Source organism: Stegostoma tigrinum, chromosome 32 (assembly GCF_030684315.1).
Source record: "Stegostoma tigrinum isolate sSteTig4 chromosome 32, sSteTig4.hap1, whole genome shotgun sequence".
Taxonomy (NCBI): domain Eukaryota; kingdom Metazoa; phylum Chordata; class Chondrichthyes; order Orectolobiformes; family Stegostomatidae; genus Stegostoma; species Stegostoma tigrinum.
This window is the reverse complement of record NC_081385.1, coordinates 9,253,999-9,273,878: the sequence shown is the minus strand read 5'-3', so window position 1 is coordinate 9,273,878 and position 19,880 is coordinate 9,253,999. Positions and strand designations below refer to the sequence as shown.

The following is a 19,880-nucleotide window of genomic DNA, read 5'->3' as shown; positions in this document are numbered from 1 at the left end:
AAAATGGGTTCAGTGTAGTCAGATCTTTGTGGGCTGTCACAGCCATGATGAGCCAAATGAGCCCCTTCAGTGCTGTCAATGATTGTACTTATAAACAGCAGGGGCAGGCACTCCATTCTTATGTGGGATGTGGGTATCACAGGCAAAGCCAACATTTTTTTTCCCCATCCCTAGTTGATCTTGCAGTGTTTGGCTCTCTAAGACCCATTAGAGAGAAGATATGTAGGTCTGGAGTCATGTATAGTTGAGATGGTGGATTTCTTTCCCTTTAGGGAGGATGGATTTTCGCAACAATCATTACATGGTCACCAATTGACAAACTTTTAGTTCCTTTTGTTTTATTAAATTCAACTTCACCATCTGCTTTGGTGGGATTTGAAATATGTCCCCAGAACATTTGGGTTCTAGATGACTAGTCCAATGATGTTACCAGCACACAATCATCTCCCCAGTGGACGTGATGGTCTTCTTCTGTGCTGAATAACTTGGTGGTCTAGTTGAATTTGACGTATAAATTATAGCATTTTCTTTCACCTCTGTAGTCAACCAGTTAGTATCGATTTAAGTACTTGGGACGCAGTAGTCTCCCATGTTGACTATTGTTGCTTGTAGACTTTCAAATGGACATTTTATTGAAATGTACGGAGTTCAATGAATGCTTTCTGAAAACAGATGCAAAAATAAACTACTTACTCTTCACGGTAAGGAACATGGACTTGCTGATGTCTGTGCCAACACCGTTGCTTGCCTGGCACAGGTAGTACCCAATATCTTCTTCTAAGACATGGCGAATTAGCAAAGAACCATTTGCTAGGATCTGAATGCGGCCTGTCAGAGGAACTGGGTGATATTGCTGAGGATTTCCACTTCCTGCGAAGAATAAAGTCAACGATTCAGTTATTGAATGCGGAAGATTTGTGAGATATGACAGGCACATTAATCACGTTGAGATCTAAAGCAACATGCTTAATCATGTAGGAGCTCTGATGAGTATTATACCTCATCACACTAGGACACAGATATACACTAGTGGGTTTTCTAAAAGTAGAATTCTCTTGACATCTCTCCTTTAACAAAGTGTTTCATTGTGCCAAACACTATTAAGAACAAAGTTATAACTTTAAATTAAATTTACATTTTGTATTCGTTTTTTTTAATTTTAAGAACATGAACACACTCTTTGATGTCATTTTAGAGATGCTCTAAGATTAGTCCTGGGGAGTATGGATGTGTGCATGAATATTACTAAGGTCCTGAACACTTAAGGGAAACAGTTGAGTACACTGTAAAGAATGGGTGAATGAGAAAAAAATGTGCTGTTAGCTAGTGATAGGGCTCAGACAGACAGAGAAACAGAATAACGTACAGTCAGTCTGCGTGTAGATGTGCCAGATGGTGAAGGCAAGACAGCTGTACCATGGAATTGAGGAGCTCATATATCTGTTTTCAGGTTGAAAGTAATATTGACTTTAGTTAGTTTTAGGGAAGGATATTCTGAAGAAGTGAAAAAAGCATAGCGACTGCACAGGGATTATATTTTAAGCATCTTGTTCAGGTGTGTTAGAATGCACTTCGAGAACAGATGGGACTTGAGCCCTGGCTTCTGCTTCATTGATAGGGACACTTCTCACCACACCACAGTAGCCCTAAATACTAATCTAGCTATGAAGAGAGGTTGAGTAGATTGGGATTATTTACATTAGAAAGGCAGAGGTTGAGGGGGGACCTGACAAAATCATGAGGGGTATAGACAGGGTGGATAGCAAGAAGCTTTTTCCCAGAGTGGGGTCTCAATTACTAGGGGTCACGATTTCAAGGTGAGAGGGGAAAAGTTTACGGGAGATATGCACGGAAAGTTCTTTACGCAGAGGGTGGTGGGTGCCTGGAACACGTTGCCAGTGGAGGTGGTAGAGGCGGACTTGATAGCGTCAGTTAAGATGTATCTAGACAGATAATGAATGGGCAGGAAGCAGAGGGGTACAGATCCTTGGAAAATAGGTGACAGGTTTAGATAGAGGATCTGGATCGGCGCAGGCTTGGAGGGCCGAAGGGTCTGTACCTGTGCTGTAATCTTCTTTGTTCTAAAATTGATTGAGATTACAGAAGTGTATATATTTACCTTTATACATATTTCTAATCAACTTCCTCAATGTGTAATGACACACATCTGTAGCAGGTGGGACTTGAACTGGCACAGAGGCTGAGACACTAACACTGTGCTGCAAGATTCCCTAGGTAAGACATATTATACACATGTACTTAGCAGAATTTGAACCCCGGTTTTCTAGACCAGAGTTAGGAACACTATCACAACACAACCCTTTAACAGCGCAGATAAAGTATTTTCTAACCAAGCTGTTCAGAGACGATATTGCACACCTCCGGAGCAGGTGGGGCTTGAATATGGATCTTCTGGCTAGGAGCTAGGAACACTACCACAGTGCCACAAAGTGCCATTTGACTGGACAGACATTCACTGGAAGTAAACTGGCTGCAGCTGACGGCCACTGAGTCTACACAAGCGGCTTCAGTGTGACCACAGTGGTGACTGTTTGCTGAGGTTTGAATATTTGTAAAAATGTTGCTGGAATTAAAGGAGTAGTGTGAGCTAATTGCTTTTCTGATGTCTGTAGCAAAATCTTTCCAACTTTTCACTGTGTTTAGTGCAATATCTTTCTTGGCTTTACCTGTTCAATAAAAGTGTTCTTCCTTGCCTTTAAAGAACATTGGTAGCCCCTTGTGAATATGTTCAGTACCTGACTTCCACAGTTAAAAAGTCAAGATCTAACAAGCCAGGTTTGACTCTGGGATCTAACATGTCCTGATTCATAATAAAATGACATTGTTCTCTAACCTTGTAATGAACTTCATTGGGACAACAATGACCGAGACAAGCTGGCCTGTTAGAGTTCTTTCACCAAAACAAGCATTGGTTTTGTCTTCAAATTAAAATAATGCAGTAGGTAAGTTCTTTCCATATATATGATATATACACATGAACTGAACTGATAACTACCTTTAGATTGTAAGGTGCATTTTCAATTTTCATTTAAAATTTTTCAAAATGTATTTCCCATTGGTATCTGCGATAACTTTAATTCAAGCTTGTATTTATAAAACCTAGTGAAAGCTTATGAGAGAAAATTAAACTGAGTACAGCAGGGGAAATGAGTTCACCAATTTCTCTCCGATGATTTGTTTGTTCTTTTATACTTGGCCATTTTGGAATGATGTTTGATGCTAAGCGTGTAACTCTAATTGTAAGGCATTTATATTTGAATGAATCATGGCTGGTCCAAAATGCAAATCTGCACAGACGATATCCAACTCTCTCTGCTCTGGCTGGTCTCAATGCTTTCTGGCTTCAATTGCTGGGCTGAAGCCAGCCAGGGTAGATTCAGATGTTTACACCACAGAACGAGGCCTCTTGGCCTTGTTAGTCAACCAAGATGTGACACGTTTATCAATTAGTAGAGCTCTAGGCCCATAGCCCTGATGGCTATAGCAATGCAAGTTAAAATCTAAGCACTGCTTAAATGTTGTGAGCGTTTCTGATACAAACATCCTCTCATCACTGAGTTCCAGACTCAGAACAATTTCTGAGCAAGAAAAAAAATCCTCAACACCTACTTTCTCTCACCTTAAATCTATGCCTTTGGTTAGTGATCCCCCTACTGATGGAAAAAGTGTACTCCTATACACAACATCCAAGCTTCTCGTAATCTTATACACCTCGATCAGGTCCCCTCTTGGTTATTGCTGTTCCAAAGATAACAGCCGTTTTTGTCCCATTTGGTCAGATGCTCCAGCCCAGGTACCATCCTGGTAAATTTATTCTGCTCCCTCTCGAGTGTAAACACATCCTTCCGAAGAATGTGTTGACCAGAACAGCATGTAGTAGTAGGAGTCACCATAGTCCCAGATGACCATAGGGCTGCGCTCTTATTAGAGACAGAGTGGGATGACTGGTGGTGAGTTGAAAATGAACTACACCTAGTTTTACTATGGACTGGCTCTCTTCACAAGGTTCAGGCTAGACATTGGGGTTTCTATGATGACCACAGCCAGTACGGGGATTGAACCCTCACTGCTGGCATCATTCTCCATCACAAAGCAGCCACAAAACCATCAGCTCCTCACACCTTCACGTAAGGAAGGAAGAGAAATACAAACGATGAGAAATCACTTTACTCAAAGGGTTGTGAAGTTTTAGAATTTTCTATCCCAGCAGGTTATAGATGCTCCAACGTTGAATACATTTCCACTTGGGATAGATGAATTTTTAACCTGTCTAGGGATGATCTGAACTATGATGCTAAAAAATGATTGCCGTGCAGATTCCCGAGCAAAATTCTGTTTATGGTTTAGTTTTGAATAAACTTACATTAGGATTGCAAAGGTTGAGTTGCCAACTCTCCAGAAATGTTACAGAGGCACCAATGAATAAAAACAAAAATCTCATGGGCACTGCTTCATGCAACCAAGAAAAATACCAGCATTTAAAAATAAAAAAAATCTTTTCTGATTACTTTAGATTGTAACTCATAATGATTTTGGAGGTGGGTACTGCCAAGAATCAGCCAATCAGGTAACTCAGAGTGAGAATTGACACAACTGGAGACCAATGGCAGAGCAGCTGGAGAATGACATGTATGTAACAACACAGGGCCAGTTGAAGTCTACAGTCCATCAAACGGCACATGACTGGAGCTGCAGAGATGACCATCAGAGCTAAGGTGAGTGGAGAAATGAAGACTAAGTTTATGACTACCTTTTGCGTGCTTCCACATGACCTTTGGAGGAGGATAACCATCGACTGAACAGTTAAGAACTCCAGCTTTGCCGTAGATCCCATCCTGGTTGTTGGGTTGAACCACAAAACGAGGTGGAACTGAAAATGGAAAAAAGAAAAATAACAACTGGTTCTCTGTATAAACAGTAAGGATGATCAAATAACTGGGAGCTGTTACAGTGGCAAAGGTGAGCTTCAATGCTCAATATGATTTCTCTGACTTTCCCTAAGGCACACATGTTTCTGGGGTGCCCCACACAATTCACCTGCCACCATGTAGTGGACTGAGAGGCATTGGCAAGCAAACATGGTTATCAAAATATACAAAATGCATGTTCTGATTATAAAGATGGGTTAGCTGTGGTGCACTTGATGGTATGTTCATTTCAGAGTCAGAAGCTTATGTACTGAAGTCTCCCTGCAAGATTTGAGGCTGTGCATTGTTGAGGGAGTGCTACATTGTCAGAGGTGCTGTCATTTCTGTGAGACATTGGCCTGGATTTTCTGTAAAGGGGCAATCATCACCAAATTGCTGCCTTGCTTGGACATTTCCATTCCCCAACACCATTCCATAATACATGCTAGATCATCTCAGCTTGGATTTTTCAGAAATGCAGAGCATACTGTCCTTTAAAGACCCCTGTCACAGTGTTGTTGGAGGAAGACATGCTCTGCCCCTGATTTACAGCATTAGGTAAATTTAAAGTCTTGGGTCAACATTATTTGTTGGCTGAATATTAGGAAGTTGAGTAGAGTGGTGGGAAACTGGTAATTAGCTGGTTCAGCTGGTTAGGTCTGTGTGTTCTCGACACCAGTAGAAAGGTAATCAGGTCAGCTAGGGGAATAATCAGGTGGTAGGTCTGGCATGATTGTTGGGGAAAGTGTGGGTAATCGAATAGTCGGGGTTTATAAGGTAGTGTCAGGGTTGATCATCAGATGGGGAAGACTGGTGAGGTCTGATTGTTGACATGTGTCTGTGAAGTCAGGTTAGGATAAAGCTGGAATGTTGCTGGAACCCTTTTTTTCTATAGTGAGTCTAAGTTTAGTTAACGGAGGTACAGGATGAACCACATCTCAATCCAGACAAGAAGAGGCACTTAACAACAAGTTGGAGTTCTTGTATAATAACAATCATTGCAAGTTACATTGATTAACTAGGCATAATTGCAAAGAAATCAGTCACTAGGGACAATATGACTTACCCACTGGGATCTACAGTGGGACTCCCCAGTTTTCCACCCCAGGCTGTATGGCAGCATCAGGTTGTGTGCAAGCTAATGCAATCTCCAATATTCACCCTTTGAAAACCATTACCTTATACAACAGGTGGGGATTGGTTGGGCAGTTAACGGTTATTGTGGTTGGGTGAGAGATAGGGTCTGTGGAAGTTGTAACTGGACAGCCAGTCAAGCCATAGAAGAGTTGGAGGCAGGGGCAAGCAAGTGATTGAGGGGGTCAGTTCTATGGTTGGAAACATGTGGAGAGTCGTGGGAGCAATGGGATTGTCTGCTGGAAGCTCAAAGGGGCAAGATGGTGGCTCATTGGTTAACACTGCTGCCTCATAGCAGTAGGGACCCAGGTACAATTCCACCATCAGGTGACTGTCTATATGAAGTATGTGCATTCTCCCTGTGTCTGCGTGGATTTCCTTCCAGTCCAAAGTTGTGTAAATTAGGGGGATTATCTATGGGAAATACAGCACTATGGGGATGGGGTGGGTCTGGATCAGATACTATTTTGAGGGTCAGTGTGGACTCATTTGGCCAAATGGCCTGCTTCCACACTGTAGGGATTCTATGATACCCATGGAGGTCAGCCACATTGGCACTTCAGTCTGTGGCTAAACAGGGGACCAATTTACACATAATAAGATCCTTCAAATACCAATTTATTGCACACCCTCTTCATGGCTCTTTTGAATGGAAAACTGAAAAGTCATCTCAATTTTTTGGTTAAAATGGATCAGATAGATCCCATCGTCCTAACAGCATATCTCCAAATGCTCGCAGGAAAGTCACCGTAAGCAGTCGATTTGAAAGATGGCTAATAAGAACGAAAGGACACAAGAACAAAAATACAGGGATACTCAATAAGAAGCACCTTTGGAGCACCTCACCTCGTACAATTAGTTGTCGCTCTCGCATGACTGTTGCAGCGTCATTGCTGGCAATGCAGGTGTAATTGCCGTTGTGCTTCAGGGAGATGCTGGAGATCTGCAGGGAACTCATGAATTCCTTGGTTTCGATGGTGACCCCTGACCCAGAGAGAATCACCTGACCATCCTTTCTCCAGGTGATGCGGATGGGCATATCACCTGACGACACCACGCATGGGATGTAGAGGAGCTGGCCTATCGATGCTGGCGGAAACTCAAAAGGCTGGATTAGGGGAGGAACTGGAAAGAAAGATAAAATGGAATATAGTGACTTGTCTGGTCGATACAGGAGGGCCATTTATCTCCAATCCTGCTCTCAGGCCTTTCATTATTTGCAGCACAACTGTTTCGTCATTAAGGGAACAGCAAATGGGATGAGTGCCCAATAGGATTTCAATAACTGACCTTCCAGAAGCTTCAGTTTGAATCTCAGAGAGGTTTGGAGCCAGGGGTCTGAGTAAGTTTAGGACCCAGGGAAATGAATCTCTCCCTCCCACTGACCAGTGATGTTTCTAGGTGATTAGGTATTCCAGGCATGTGTGAGTAGAAGGAAATTGTCCCCAGTATTTTTGCAACAGTTAGCACTAACTTAACTATCTTACTGCACTGGGTTGGTTAGTTCACTAAGCTGGGTGGCCGATTTACACAGAGTGACACCATCAGTGTAGGTTCACTTTCCACACTTGACTGAGGTGATCATGCCTTCTCAACCTCACCCCTCAACCGAGGTGGATGTGGAAAGGTTGCTCCCCCTTCTGGAAGCGTCTAGGACCAGAGGACATCATCTCAGAGTAAGGGGCAGGCAGAGAAAAGCAGGCAGGAGGAGGAAATTTCCTTCCAGAAAATAGTGTATCTGTGGAATTCTTTACCGTAGACGGCTATCAGGGCTGGTTCATTAAGCATGTTCAAGGCTGTGTAAGATACATTTTAATCAATGAGAGAATCAAGTGTTATAAGGAAAAGGCAGGAGGGTGGAATTTAGGATTATCAGTTGGGCAGCATGTCAGTGCAGGGTTGGAGGGCCAAAGGGCCTGTTCTCGTACTGTAATTTGTTTTGTTCTTTGTTCAGATCAGCTATGATCTAATTGACAGGAAAAGCAGGCTGAATGGGCTAAATGGCCTATTCCTGCTCGTATGGCTGATGGTGTGGTAGTAAACTGATCACCAGACACCATTTGCTCATTTCAGTCTTATTCATGAACACCTCAAGTTACACATTCCTGATCCCCAACCTTGGAGTGCATGTTGGCATCTTGAAATTAAAAGAGTCTTTCATTTCTCCAGTGATAAAGTGCCTTTCAGTAGATTAGTTTGCAACTGTTTTGCTAGAAAACTATTGAAAGGAATCAGGGAGAAACAAGATGGAGGTCTGTCTTTATCTGTCCATAACAGGCTATGTCATGCCTGGCTAGTAGTCGTACAACAATATCATCAATACCTTCTAGGAGCTTGGGACAGACTGGGCCTGAACACAAGGCCGGGGAAAATCATTAACATTTATCAACCATAAAGTAAATATGGGAGCTAAGTGGAGCAGAGCTTCACCAGGGCTGTCTTCAATCAGGTCTCACTGCCATGTGACCTGATCTCATATTCACTAGACCCTTACTCGCTAAAGCATTGACACAGTTAACCCTTTATTTTACGTGTAGAAGATATCATTGTCAAGAGGATCACATGGAGATAGATAGAAGGATCTTAAGGCTGGATGGTGCCAGCCAGGAGTAATTTCTAACAGGGATCCGATTCATGAGCTGTTGGTTTCTAAACTCACCTTTTCCTCTTGTTGTGTATAGCTAACAATTCTGTAATTAGTAAACTTAGCGTCACCCTTTTCCGTGAATTGTCAAGCTGGTTTATGCTTTGCAATACTTAGCTAGGTCAGCTCCAAGAATACACAAAATTTAGAAAATGCAAAATGTTCAAAATATATTGACCCCCATTCCCCAGGTTTCACTTTAAGCATGGTGGTTAATGCAGATCAATGAAGACGTAAAGTTTCCCCTGGTATATGTGAGAAAATGTGAATATTCCACCCATGTACAAGTCCACATTCTTTTTAAAATGCCCTGAGAAAATCAACGACAGGTGACTCCAGCAACATCATTACCACAGGCTAAAATGACACCCGCAAAGAGCTGAAAGGAAAAGAATTCTCAAGGCCTAAATTTTAAAGGTCTCATTCTCGTTTTGAAATTCCTCCATGAACTCCTCCCTTTTTCTGTCCCCTCCTCCAGACCTACAGTCCTTCGAGATCTGTGTGTTCCTCCTCCTTCAACATTTGTGTTTGTGCCTTCTCCCCCCACAGCCCGAAACTTTGGAATTCTTTCCCTTAACGTCCTAAGTTCTACACCAATCTCTCCTCATCCCAGGTGCCTCTCAAAACAATTCACCTGTCTTAATGTCTCTTTATTTAGTTCAAACTTTGTTTGATATTCTTACTGCGAAATACCTTGCACTGTTCTAGTGTTAAAATCTTATTTAAATGCAAATTGTTGCAAGGATTTCTCAGCTGAGTTCAATATTCAGGGGTAATTTGTATGTCTCAGGAAGGTTAAAACATTGGAAACCAGTGTTTCTGGTATAACACTTTGAAGTACAAACATTTCAGATTCAGAAGCCTAAATTATTAACTTCACGAGGATCATGAAAATAAACACTAAGACGTACAAAAGTCAAAATGCAAAAGGAAATTATTTCATTGTGATTTCCCTCAAAAATAAACACAAATATAATTCTCTTCTGGTGTTATTAATTCCAATGGGCCGTGTAAAGATTGCCAAGTTTCTGAATTGTCCTGCAGTGTCCAGGAACTGAACCTTCATCTCCAGGATGCTGCAGAGAAGCTCAAAACAACTTAAGGTTTTTTTCTTTGTTTGCTTTAATTTACTCATCATAAAAACTACGAGATGGGGAGTTAGAGAGTCATAGAGGTCAACAACAGGAAACAAACCCTTCTGTCCATCTTGATAAATTTCCTAAATTAATCTAATGTCATTTTCCCACATTTGGCCCATATCCCTCTAAAACGCTGGGATGGTTGGGATGGAAGGAAATGATTTTACAAATAGTGAAGGCATATCCAAAGAGTCGGATGCTTTTCCCATTGGTAGAGGAAGGCAATGCACTTAGGAGGATGGACAGGCAGTTCATGGTTGCGACCAGGTTCTGTTCTGGAGTCAATAGATATGAAGCTGGAAGAGCACAGCAGGTCAGACAGCATCGGAGAAGCACGAAAGTCAATGTTTTGGGCCAAAACCCTTCGCCAGGACCCAGCCCGAAACATTGACTTCCCTGCTCCATGGATGCTGTCTGACCCGCTGTGCTCTTACAGCTCCACATCTATCGACTCTGGCTTCCAGTATCTGTAGTCCTTACCGTCTCCTTTCTGAAGCCTGTTCACAAATCGATTTTTACACAAATCAGAACACAATGCAGGACAATGTAAAGAAGCTGTTCATAAGTACAGGAAATGTTCATGTGTCAGGTCTTTAAAATTACACCCCTACATGGTATCATAGAGTCATATAGGTTTACAGTAAGGAAACAGGCCCTTCAGCCGAATTGGTCCATGCTGCCCAGTTTTCACAATTAATTTAGTCTGATTTTTCTGCTTTCTATCCATATCCCTCCATACCTATCCTACGTTCCTAAGCACGAGCGTTTGTAAGTCAGACATTGATAAATTAGGGGCTGTTTCTGCCAATAGTAGGGAAGATGATGGACAGGTGCCTTGAAGTAGGTGTCATGTGATAACGATTCCAGAAATACATCCAGAACAGGTAAATATTACATCAGTGATGATCACTGTGAGTGTTTACATTGCAATGGGGCTTGCAGTGTTTTGATCTTTGGGCATTTTCTAAATTTTATGTGCTTTTGGAAATGAGGCAGATAAGTGTTGCAAAGTAGTTTAGATTCAATAAGTCAAATAATATGGTGAAATCACTAATTTTATTAACTACAGAATAATTAGCAATATACAGGATGAAGTAAACTGCTTTAAAAACAGCAGTTCAGGTATTGGTTCTATGTCATAATTCACTCCTGTGTCACACCATCTGGCCTTGAGACTCTTCTATCTGTTCCCAGGTGATCCACTTGACTATATCTTCCACATGTAGAATAAAAGGTTCAATAAATCAAGGTTCCAACAACAATTACTGTGAGTAAGGAGCTAGTCAATATGAGATCAGGTCACATGGGAGTGAGACCTGATGGAAGATAGCCCTGGTGACGCTCTGCTCCACTTAGCTCCTATATATACTTTATGGTTGATAAATGTTAATGATTTGCCCTGGCCTTGTTTTCAAGCCCAGTCTGTCCCAAGCTCTGAGAAGGTGCTGATAATATTGTTATATCACCATCAGGCAGACAGTGACATTTCTTGCTATAGACAGGTAAGGACTGACCTCCATCTTGTTTCTCCGTGATTCCTTTCAAATGTTTCCCAGTAAAAAAAAATGAAACTCCCATTGACCCTTAAAGTGCCACCAGGATGGGCACAGGAATGGTCCACTGACTTTACTTTTGACGGGCGCTACAGGTATGCCAATGTGGCTCCTGTGACCTGGAGTCTAGGATACAAATCCCACCTGCTCCAGATGAGTGTCCTAACATGTCTGAACAAATTGATTGAAAATACCTAGAAAAACTGTTAACATGAAGATCAGACCACAGGTAGAGCAAAGTTTGGGATCTTTACAGAGCCCCTAAATTCCAGTCAGTGATTTAAGAATCCTGACTTTCAAAACCTGAGCCTAGAATTAATACATGATCGTGTGTGTGTGTGTGTGTGTGTGTGTGTGTGTGTGTGTGTCTGTGTGTGTGTGTCTGTGTGTGTGTGCGTGCGTGTGTGTGTGCACATTTGTGCATGTGTATGTGTGTGTTTATGCGTGTGTCTGTGTGTTCGTGCATCTATGTGTATGTGGTTGTGTGTGTATGTGGCTGTGTGTTTGTGCATGTGTGTGTGTATTTGTGTGTGCGCATTTGTGTGTGTATTTGTGTGTGTCATTTGTGTGTGTGCGTGTGTGTGTGTGTATGTGTGTACATTTGCATGTGTCTGTGAGTGCCTGCATGTGTGTGTGCATACATGGGTGACAGTGAATGTGCGCGTGTTTGTGTGTGTGTGTGTGTGTGTGTGTGTGCGTGTGTGTGTGCGCGCGTGTGTTTGTGTGTGTGTGTGTTTGCATGTGTGTGTGTGTTTGTGTGTGTGTGTGTGTGCGTGTGTGTGTGTTTGCACGCGTGTGTGTGTTTGTGTGTGTGTTTGTGTGTGTGTGTGTTTGCGTGTGTGTGTGTTTGCGTGTGTGTGTGTGTTTGCGTGTGTGTGTGTGTTTGTGTGCGTGTTTGCGTGTGTGTGTGTGTTTGTGTGTGTGTGTGTGCGTGTGTGTGTGTTTGCGTGTATGTGTGTGTTTGCGTGTGTATGTGTGTGTTTGTGTGTGTGTGTGTGTGTTTGTGTGTGTGTGTGTGTTTGTGTGTGTGTGTATTGTGTGTCTGTGTTTAATTTAGTAAAGCTGTTCTTTATGAAGGAATCAGTCCCTTTTACCACCAAGCAGCCCTGTTTATGACAAACAAGACATTTAAAACTGAAGGATACAACAAATCAAAAGTTTTGCTGGGTCTGAAGATCCAAGTGTGCTGAGTGGACGTTAAGCACAGTTATTTTTTTCAGTTGTAAAGTCTGAAGCTCTCATAGGGAATCCGTGTCTTCCCGATGAATTAAAGTATTACAGATCCACATCTGTGCAGCCATATCCTCAAGGACACAAGCCACACTCTCGTGGAGCATAATCAGAATTTAATCACGGCGAGGCTAGGAAACTATGAACACACAGCTCCCTGCATAGCCCTAAATAATTAATGTGACTGAGATGCATTTTAGATGTCTCCTTGAGCCATTTAAAATGAGGCTTTTTTATAAAAACAAGCCAGCAAAACATTTTTAAAAACACCACAACAACATGGGGAGAGATGCGGCCAGTGCAGGTTCCATGTCTAATATGCTGTTGACATTCTGTAAACCTTGTTTTGTATGTCAGAAATACCTACATTTAATATTACCATTAAACTGCAATGCTTCCGGCAATTTCTTTCGCTTCTCTTTGGCTGACATGGGGAATTTGTTCAAAAAAGACACAAAGATTTCCTCTGAGAAAACGTGGGGAATTTAAATCATTTGATTTAATTTCACTGGCAACTTTGAAGTCACTCGATTTACCGTTGGCCTTAAAATTAAGGTACCCAACAATACCTTCAGATTTTGAAAGAGTGGTACCTCTCATTGTGTTCCAACGGAGCTCAATATTAGTGTGAGGAACAGCCCCTCATCTTTCATCAGGACACATTACAGTTTTCGGGCCTCAACACTGAAAGTAACATTTTTAATTTACCTCTTCCTGCCTCTAATTTGTTTCCATGTCTTTTCTTCCACTGGTTCATTTATTTCCTTTGCTTCTTTTTATTTTCATTTACTTCCCATTCAGACAGCTACTACCTGTCATTCGCATATCATCTAGTCATGTATTTACTTATTTATCTATCCCATTACCACTCTCTCTGGCTTTATACAATTAAACCCTTTGCTATTTAATCTGTACTGCCTTCGCCATTGTTTTTCCTTCCCATCTGACCTCCTGTTGTTTGCTCAAAACTTATGACATTTCTAACTTTTCTCAGTTCTGATGAAAGGTTACAGCCCCCTTGATTTTTTTATTCTGCTTTTTGCCCCCCCAAGACACAGTCAGACCGACTCAGTGTTTCCAGCAATTTTTGTGGTTCATTTGGTAGGCTCTTTCTCTTACTCTCTGCCACAAAATTGCCTGAAAATCATAGAAAGCAGTGGGCGGGGAGTGGCATGCTCAGGGCAGTGGCCCATCTTAGAGATTGACAGGACCAACAGCCCATTTCCTTAACCAATGAGGCTTAAGGATTGGAAAAGTGGAACGACAGACAAGGAAACAAAGTGAAGAAATGTTAAATGAAAACTGAAAGAACTGCAGATGCTGGAAATCAGAAACACAATTGATTTAAAAGCTTCGCAGGTCTGGCAGCATCTGTGGCCAGAAATCTGAGTTAATGTTTCAGGTCCAGTGACCCTTCTCAGAGCTTTTCCAACAATTTCTGTTTTTGTTTGTAAGAGTTAACTCAGGTACAGAAACAGAAAGTGATGAGGGAAAGGAAAACTGAATCTCGAAAAACAGAGGAAAAATAGACTACTTAACTATTTTATGTCTCCATCTGTCCTTCACCACCAAAATCACTGTCTTTTGCTCTGTGCACCCACAGGATTTGTTGTACAGGGTAAAAAGAAACTCGATTTTGTAGCCTCGTTCAGTTCTGAAGAAGGTATCGGATGCAAAATGTTAACTCTGTTTCTCTCTGTACTGATGCTGCCAGACCCGCTGAGGTTTTCCAACAGTTTCTGTTTCTATTTCTAAGCGAGCTAAACCAGGCACAAACTGCTGAAACAAAAACATAATTGACAGTTCCTCAGAACTCCTTTGTCTGCCTAACTGTTCTTCGCTCTGTTTGTGCTCTATTCCCAACTATTGTTCACTCTTTATTCTCTCCCCGCGACCCTAACTTCTGCATACCATACTATACCATACAAAAGCCACCCTTTTCCTAGCTACTATCAGTTCCAAGGGAGGGTCACTGGAACTGAAACGTTAACTCTAAATTCCCTCCACAGATACTTCCAGACCGGCCAAGCTTTTCCAGCAATTTCTGTTTTTGTTTCTGATGTCCAGCATCTGCAGTTCTTTTTCTTTTCATTTGTACAGACAAAGGAGTGGATAATGATTGGCTAGGAGGTTGAATAGCTATTATTGGGGATTGTTAATGGGGGTTGTATGTAATCGCAGACTGTGTGATAACAAGTAAAAACTGAAAGAACTGCGGACGCTGCAAATCAGGATCAAAAACAGAAGTTGCCGGAACAGGTCAGCAGTTCTGGCAGCATCTGTGAAGGAAAAAACAGAGTTAACATTTCAGGTCCGGTCCTCAGTTCTGAGGAAGGGTCATCGGATCCATGTGAGGTGCTGTTCTTCCAGCTTGCACTGACCTTAGCTGGAGTACTCCCGCAAGCCTGAAACAGAGATGTGGCCAGCGAACAGGGTGATGTGTTGAAGCAGCAGGCAACTAAAAGTTCAGGGATTTTTTTTTGCAGACGGAAAGCTGAACTGGTTGTTCCAATAATGAAAAGTGTAACTTTAATTAATCTAAAGGACCTTGAAGATTTTGAGCAATGAGGCTGTGTCTATTTCTTTTGGTATCTTGCTCCATTGTGGGATTTCTCCTGGGAAGAGAGCTTGTTCACATGCTGTCTTGAAATCAAATGATTATTTTACTTTGTGTGGGTGGCCTTATTCAGCTTTGTGTATGCTTTTATCCATAACACATTTCCACACTGTGACTTTAACTCCCGCTCCAATTTTTGGCATGATAAACATAAACCTTTACTTTACTAAATCAAAGAAGTATAGATGATGTAGATCTGAAACAAAAACAAATTTCTGGAGAAATGCAGCAGGTCTGGCAGCATCTTTGGAGAGAGCAGAGCTGATACGTCGAGTCGTGTGAACCCACTTTATTTCAATTGTTTGTTTCAAACACTATCTAAGCTGGGTGATACAGGAACACTGATCACAGTGGCAGGCAGAAACATGCTCAAAGGTGAAAACATTTCTGTAGAACATTTTAGTATCACAGCGGAAGAATCAATTATTGTTTAAATGAAAACAACAGTAGGAAAGCAAAGAAGCCGCAACCACAAATTGCACAGGGAATGGAATGCTCAAGTCCCCTAAGTAATTCTGTTCTTGAATGCAGACACAGCGGAACAGGAGTAAGCCTTTCAGCCCATCAAGCCTGTACTGCCATTCGTAATGGTTGATCTACATGTCAATTCTATTTGCTTGATTTTATTTCATGCCTCTTGGCATTTTTTAAATTCATTCATGTGATGAGGGCATCACTGGCTAGACTAATATTAATTGCACAGAGGGCAGCTCAGTTGCTCACACGTCACTGTGGGTCTGGAGTTACATGTAGGTTACACCAAGTGAGGATGGCAGTTTTCTTCCATAAAGGACATAAGTGAAATGGATGAGATTTTCCTCACAACAGATTCATGGTCATCAGGAGATTCTTAACTCCAGATTTATATTGAACTCATATTCCACAATCTGTCATGACAACATTCAAACCCTGGTATCTCGAACATTACTTGGCGCTACAGCTTAGTTGAACGATAATACTATTAGGCCATCACATCCTTGCCCAACTGCCAATGCAAATCCATTGACCTCAGCTGCAAAACCTTCAATTGTCTCAGTGCCCACAGCCTTTTAACGAGATGATGTGGAATTTCCAAATTTCCACCAACTCCTCAGTGAAAAAGTGCAGCTCACTTCCTCAACTTAACAAAAAACATTTGTCAAGGAGGAGAATTCATAAGGTCACTCTGAATTTAATTCTTTTCAGTAACAAATATCAGGCTCTTGACTTCAAAAATCAAAAACACTTAAATTTTTAGTCTTTTAATAATTAAAATGGTGGTTGACCTGTTCAATGTTTTGCTAATAACATTTTGAGTGGCAGAAATGTTTTATTTATAATCCGTTGTTTTATAATTTCTCTTTTATCTAAATTCTCAGGATTCCAGCTCAATGAAGGAGCTGTGGCACTAGCTGGGATAACCAGGAGAACTGGTCACGTATAAAAGACTCTGTCGGAGGTTTATGACAGCTTTTTAATTACTTTAATGCCACCTAGTCTACAATTTACTCTCAAGCATAATGCTTTGGCTGAGCCATAATAAATCACTTTCAAGAATAATGAATGTCTTCTGGCACTAGACATACCAACATATGAATTAGGAGCAGGAATGGGCCATTCAGTCCCTTGTGTCTCCTCTGCTATCTGATAAGATTGTTGTCAATCTGATTGCAGCTGAGCTCCTCATTACTGCTTAAACATGGACCCCACTCTGCCCCACACCGACCTCCAATTCTTATGGATTCCCTTTCAAGCGAAGACTCCATCTATCTCCATCTTAAAAATATTCAAAGACCTTGCCTCCATTGTTCTTTGGAGAATAGAGTCCTAAAAACACTCAAGATTGAATCAAAGATAACCAAAGATAACAAGGTGTAGAGCTGGATGATCACAGCAGGCCAAGCAGCATAAGAGGAGTAGGAAAGCTGACGTATTGGGTCTGGATCCTTCTTCAGAAGTTGACATTTCTGAAGAAGGGTCCAGACCCGAAATATCAGCTTTCTTGCTCCTCTGATGCTGCTTGGCCTGCTGTGTTCATCCAGCTCTACACCTTGTTGTCACAGATTCTTCAGCATCAGCAGCTCCTACTATCACAAGATTGAACTAAGTTTGGTGTTATGCATATAAATATAAACCATTTATTTTCACAGGTTATACCAAATAACCTTCCGCTGCAATCCCAGGTGACCATGTTTTCATGTTGGAGTACTGGCAGGCGATTATTTGACTGATGATCTTTCAACAGGGGCAAGACTGTTGCAATTAGGAAGAGGGAACTTTCTCCTCCTTCATATATTTGACAACCCGGGAGTGCTGAGGCCAGTGTCTCTTCCCACCACAACCAGCTGGGCTCAGATAGCTCACCATGGCTAGATTTGAAACTGGGATCTGTGGCATCAACTTGTCAACTCTCCCTGCACATGCCAATGGCAAGCAGACAGAGGTAAGGCCAGGTAAGGGCCGAAGAGGTTCCTGGTAAACCATGCGTCGGAAAGAAATTGGACCTTCTACTGTCATCGTCCATTGCTTCAGACTACAACATTCAAATACGCCCATTGTCACAGCAACCCAGATTCCCTGGTCTTGGTAGTATTAGCAGTAGAGGGAGTTGGGGGAGTGCATGGTGCCACTGGAGATCAGGTTAGGTGCCACAACATGGGGTTCAATCCCCATGCTGGCTGGAGTGGGTTTTAGACCTGCCTCCTTGACCATCCTATGGTAGAGGTCACAGTGAAGTGGGCCAGACAAGCCCCTTTGGGCAGAGAACTGGAGAAAAGAGAAGCACATCTTCATATTGCTATCCTCTCCTGATGTAAACATTCCTCGACATTTTACAAAAGCTGGATATCTGCAGCAAAAACAGAGAATGCCGGAGAAACTCAGCAGATCTGGCAGCATATGCGGAGAGAGAAAGAGTTAAAGTTTCAAATCCAGTGACTCTTCCTCCATACATTGATCTAGAGGCTCACTGGCAAATAGTTATAATTAAACTGAAAAGGTACATTGATGAAACCATGCAAAAATGCTAGTCAACACTGTGGAACATCAAAGCTCAGAGGGAAGAGATCAAATGGAAGTCCCCTATATGCCAGTGTGTGAAGGGAAGGGATGGCTGGCACACAGTGATGGCGGCAACGCTGATCCTTGGAAGAGTTTATCACAGTGACTGCTGTTGCAGTTTTCTCAAGAGAAAGTGTCACTCCAGTTAAATACTGATAGAAATCTGGCAGACCCACTCTGTACACTTCACCCAGTTGCCAAACGCTGTATCGGAGTTGTGTGTAATCTCCAACAGCCACCGGTGCTCAGTTGTTTATTGTGTAGAGGAGCTCATGTGGTCTGATGAATCTGTCCGAACTCAGCTTTTATTCGGAGTATTTCTTAGAAGCACAAGCTCACAGTGTTGATTGTGCCTCGCTATCAGACATTTTTTAATAATAAAACACATAACTGGCTTCTTCTTGCCAATTATTTTGGTGTTTCTGCTGTGCACTGCCAAGGCCTATGTGCACATAGATTGTGGATGGTCTCCCACATTCTGACTGGAGTTAATAGCACATCATAGTTATTCTGCTACTATGCAGCATCTTCTCAGCCTAATTTCTTCCTCAGCGGCAAACAAGCCACATAAATGTGGAGTTCCTGAACCACATCAGTTGATGTTTAACTCAGAGCTGACCATAGCATTGCAAACCATAGCTTCACAGGAAGCAAGGCTGACAAACAGAACCACACAGGCTCCATTTGATCGATAATCTTCATTTTTAAACTCAGCTCACATCCGTAATCAATTGCACATCGATAGTTGGATTTTAGAATTAGAATTAGAATTAGAATCCCTACAGTGTGGAAACAGGCCCTTTGGCCCAACAAGTCCACACCGAACCTCAGAGCATCCCACCCAGACCCATCCCCTATAACCCACCTAATCCACACCTCCCTGAACACTATGGGCAATTTAGCATGGCCAATCCACCCTAACCTGCACATCTTTTGACTGTCGGAGGAAACTGGAGCAAACACATGCAGACACGGGGAGAATGTGCAAACTCCGCACAGACAGTTGCCCGAGGCTGGAATCGAACCGGGTCCCTGGCAAACTACTGTGCCACTGTGCCGCCCTTGAGCCACAGAACTTTAGGTATTTCCTAAATCGGCCCGTTCGGAGAGGTTATAACACACTTCTGGAAAGGTGAGGCTTGAAAGCATGCCTCATGACTCAGAAATAGGGCACTACCACTATGCCATAAGAGCTCCAAAAGACACAGTTCTTGAATTAATGCTCACAATTACCTCACTGTCTTTATTTTCTCTCTCTCTCTCTCTCTCTTGCAGGGACCACTGACACTATTATATAACATTGTTATAACAAATGCTTCCAACATACATAACCTTGCGAAACATTCTTAAAGTGTCAGCAAAATTTCACTAAAACCATCAACTGCAGTGATTAAATTACATACACTCTGTGATTAGTACATAAAACACTTAAGGAAGGTCAGAGGTCAGAAGCAAACATTCAGACCACTGGCACTCACTTTTTGCAATTATCCAAACACCTGTCACAAGCAAAACATTTTGAACGATCCCCAAATGGTAAATGATGCCAAATATTTAGCCCTGACAGTACGTACTGAGATAAAATACATGCCCCTT

General features: G+C 42.1%; 1 protein-coding gene across 4 annotated transcripts in view; it reads right to left on the bottom strand.

Annotated features, from left to right (window-relative positions):
• Window positions 1-19,880, bottom strand: part of dscaml1 (Down syndrome cell adhesion molecule like 1) — a 564,629-nt gene that overhangs the window by 177,706 nt on the left and 367,043 nt on the right. For all 4 annotated transcript variants that reach the window (XM_059638968.1, XM_048562212.2, XM_059638969.1 and 1 more), the window contains 3 exons: window positions 6,909-7,187; window positions 4,772-4,891; window positions 694-870 (listed from right to left, as the gene is read on the bottom strand). In XM_059638968.1, coding sequence (XP_059494951.1) covers window positions 694-870; window positions 4,772-4,891; window positions 6,909-7,187 — 576 coding nt within the window. The remainder of the gene's footprint in view (window positions 1-693; window positions 871-4,771; window positions 4,892-6,908; window positions 7,188-19,880) is intronic.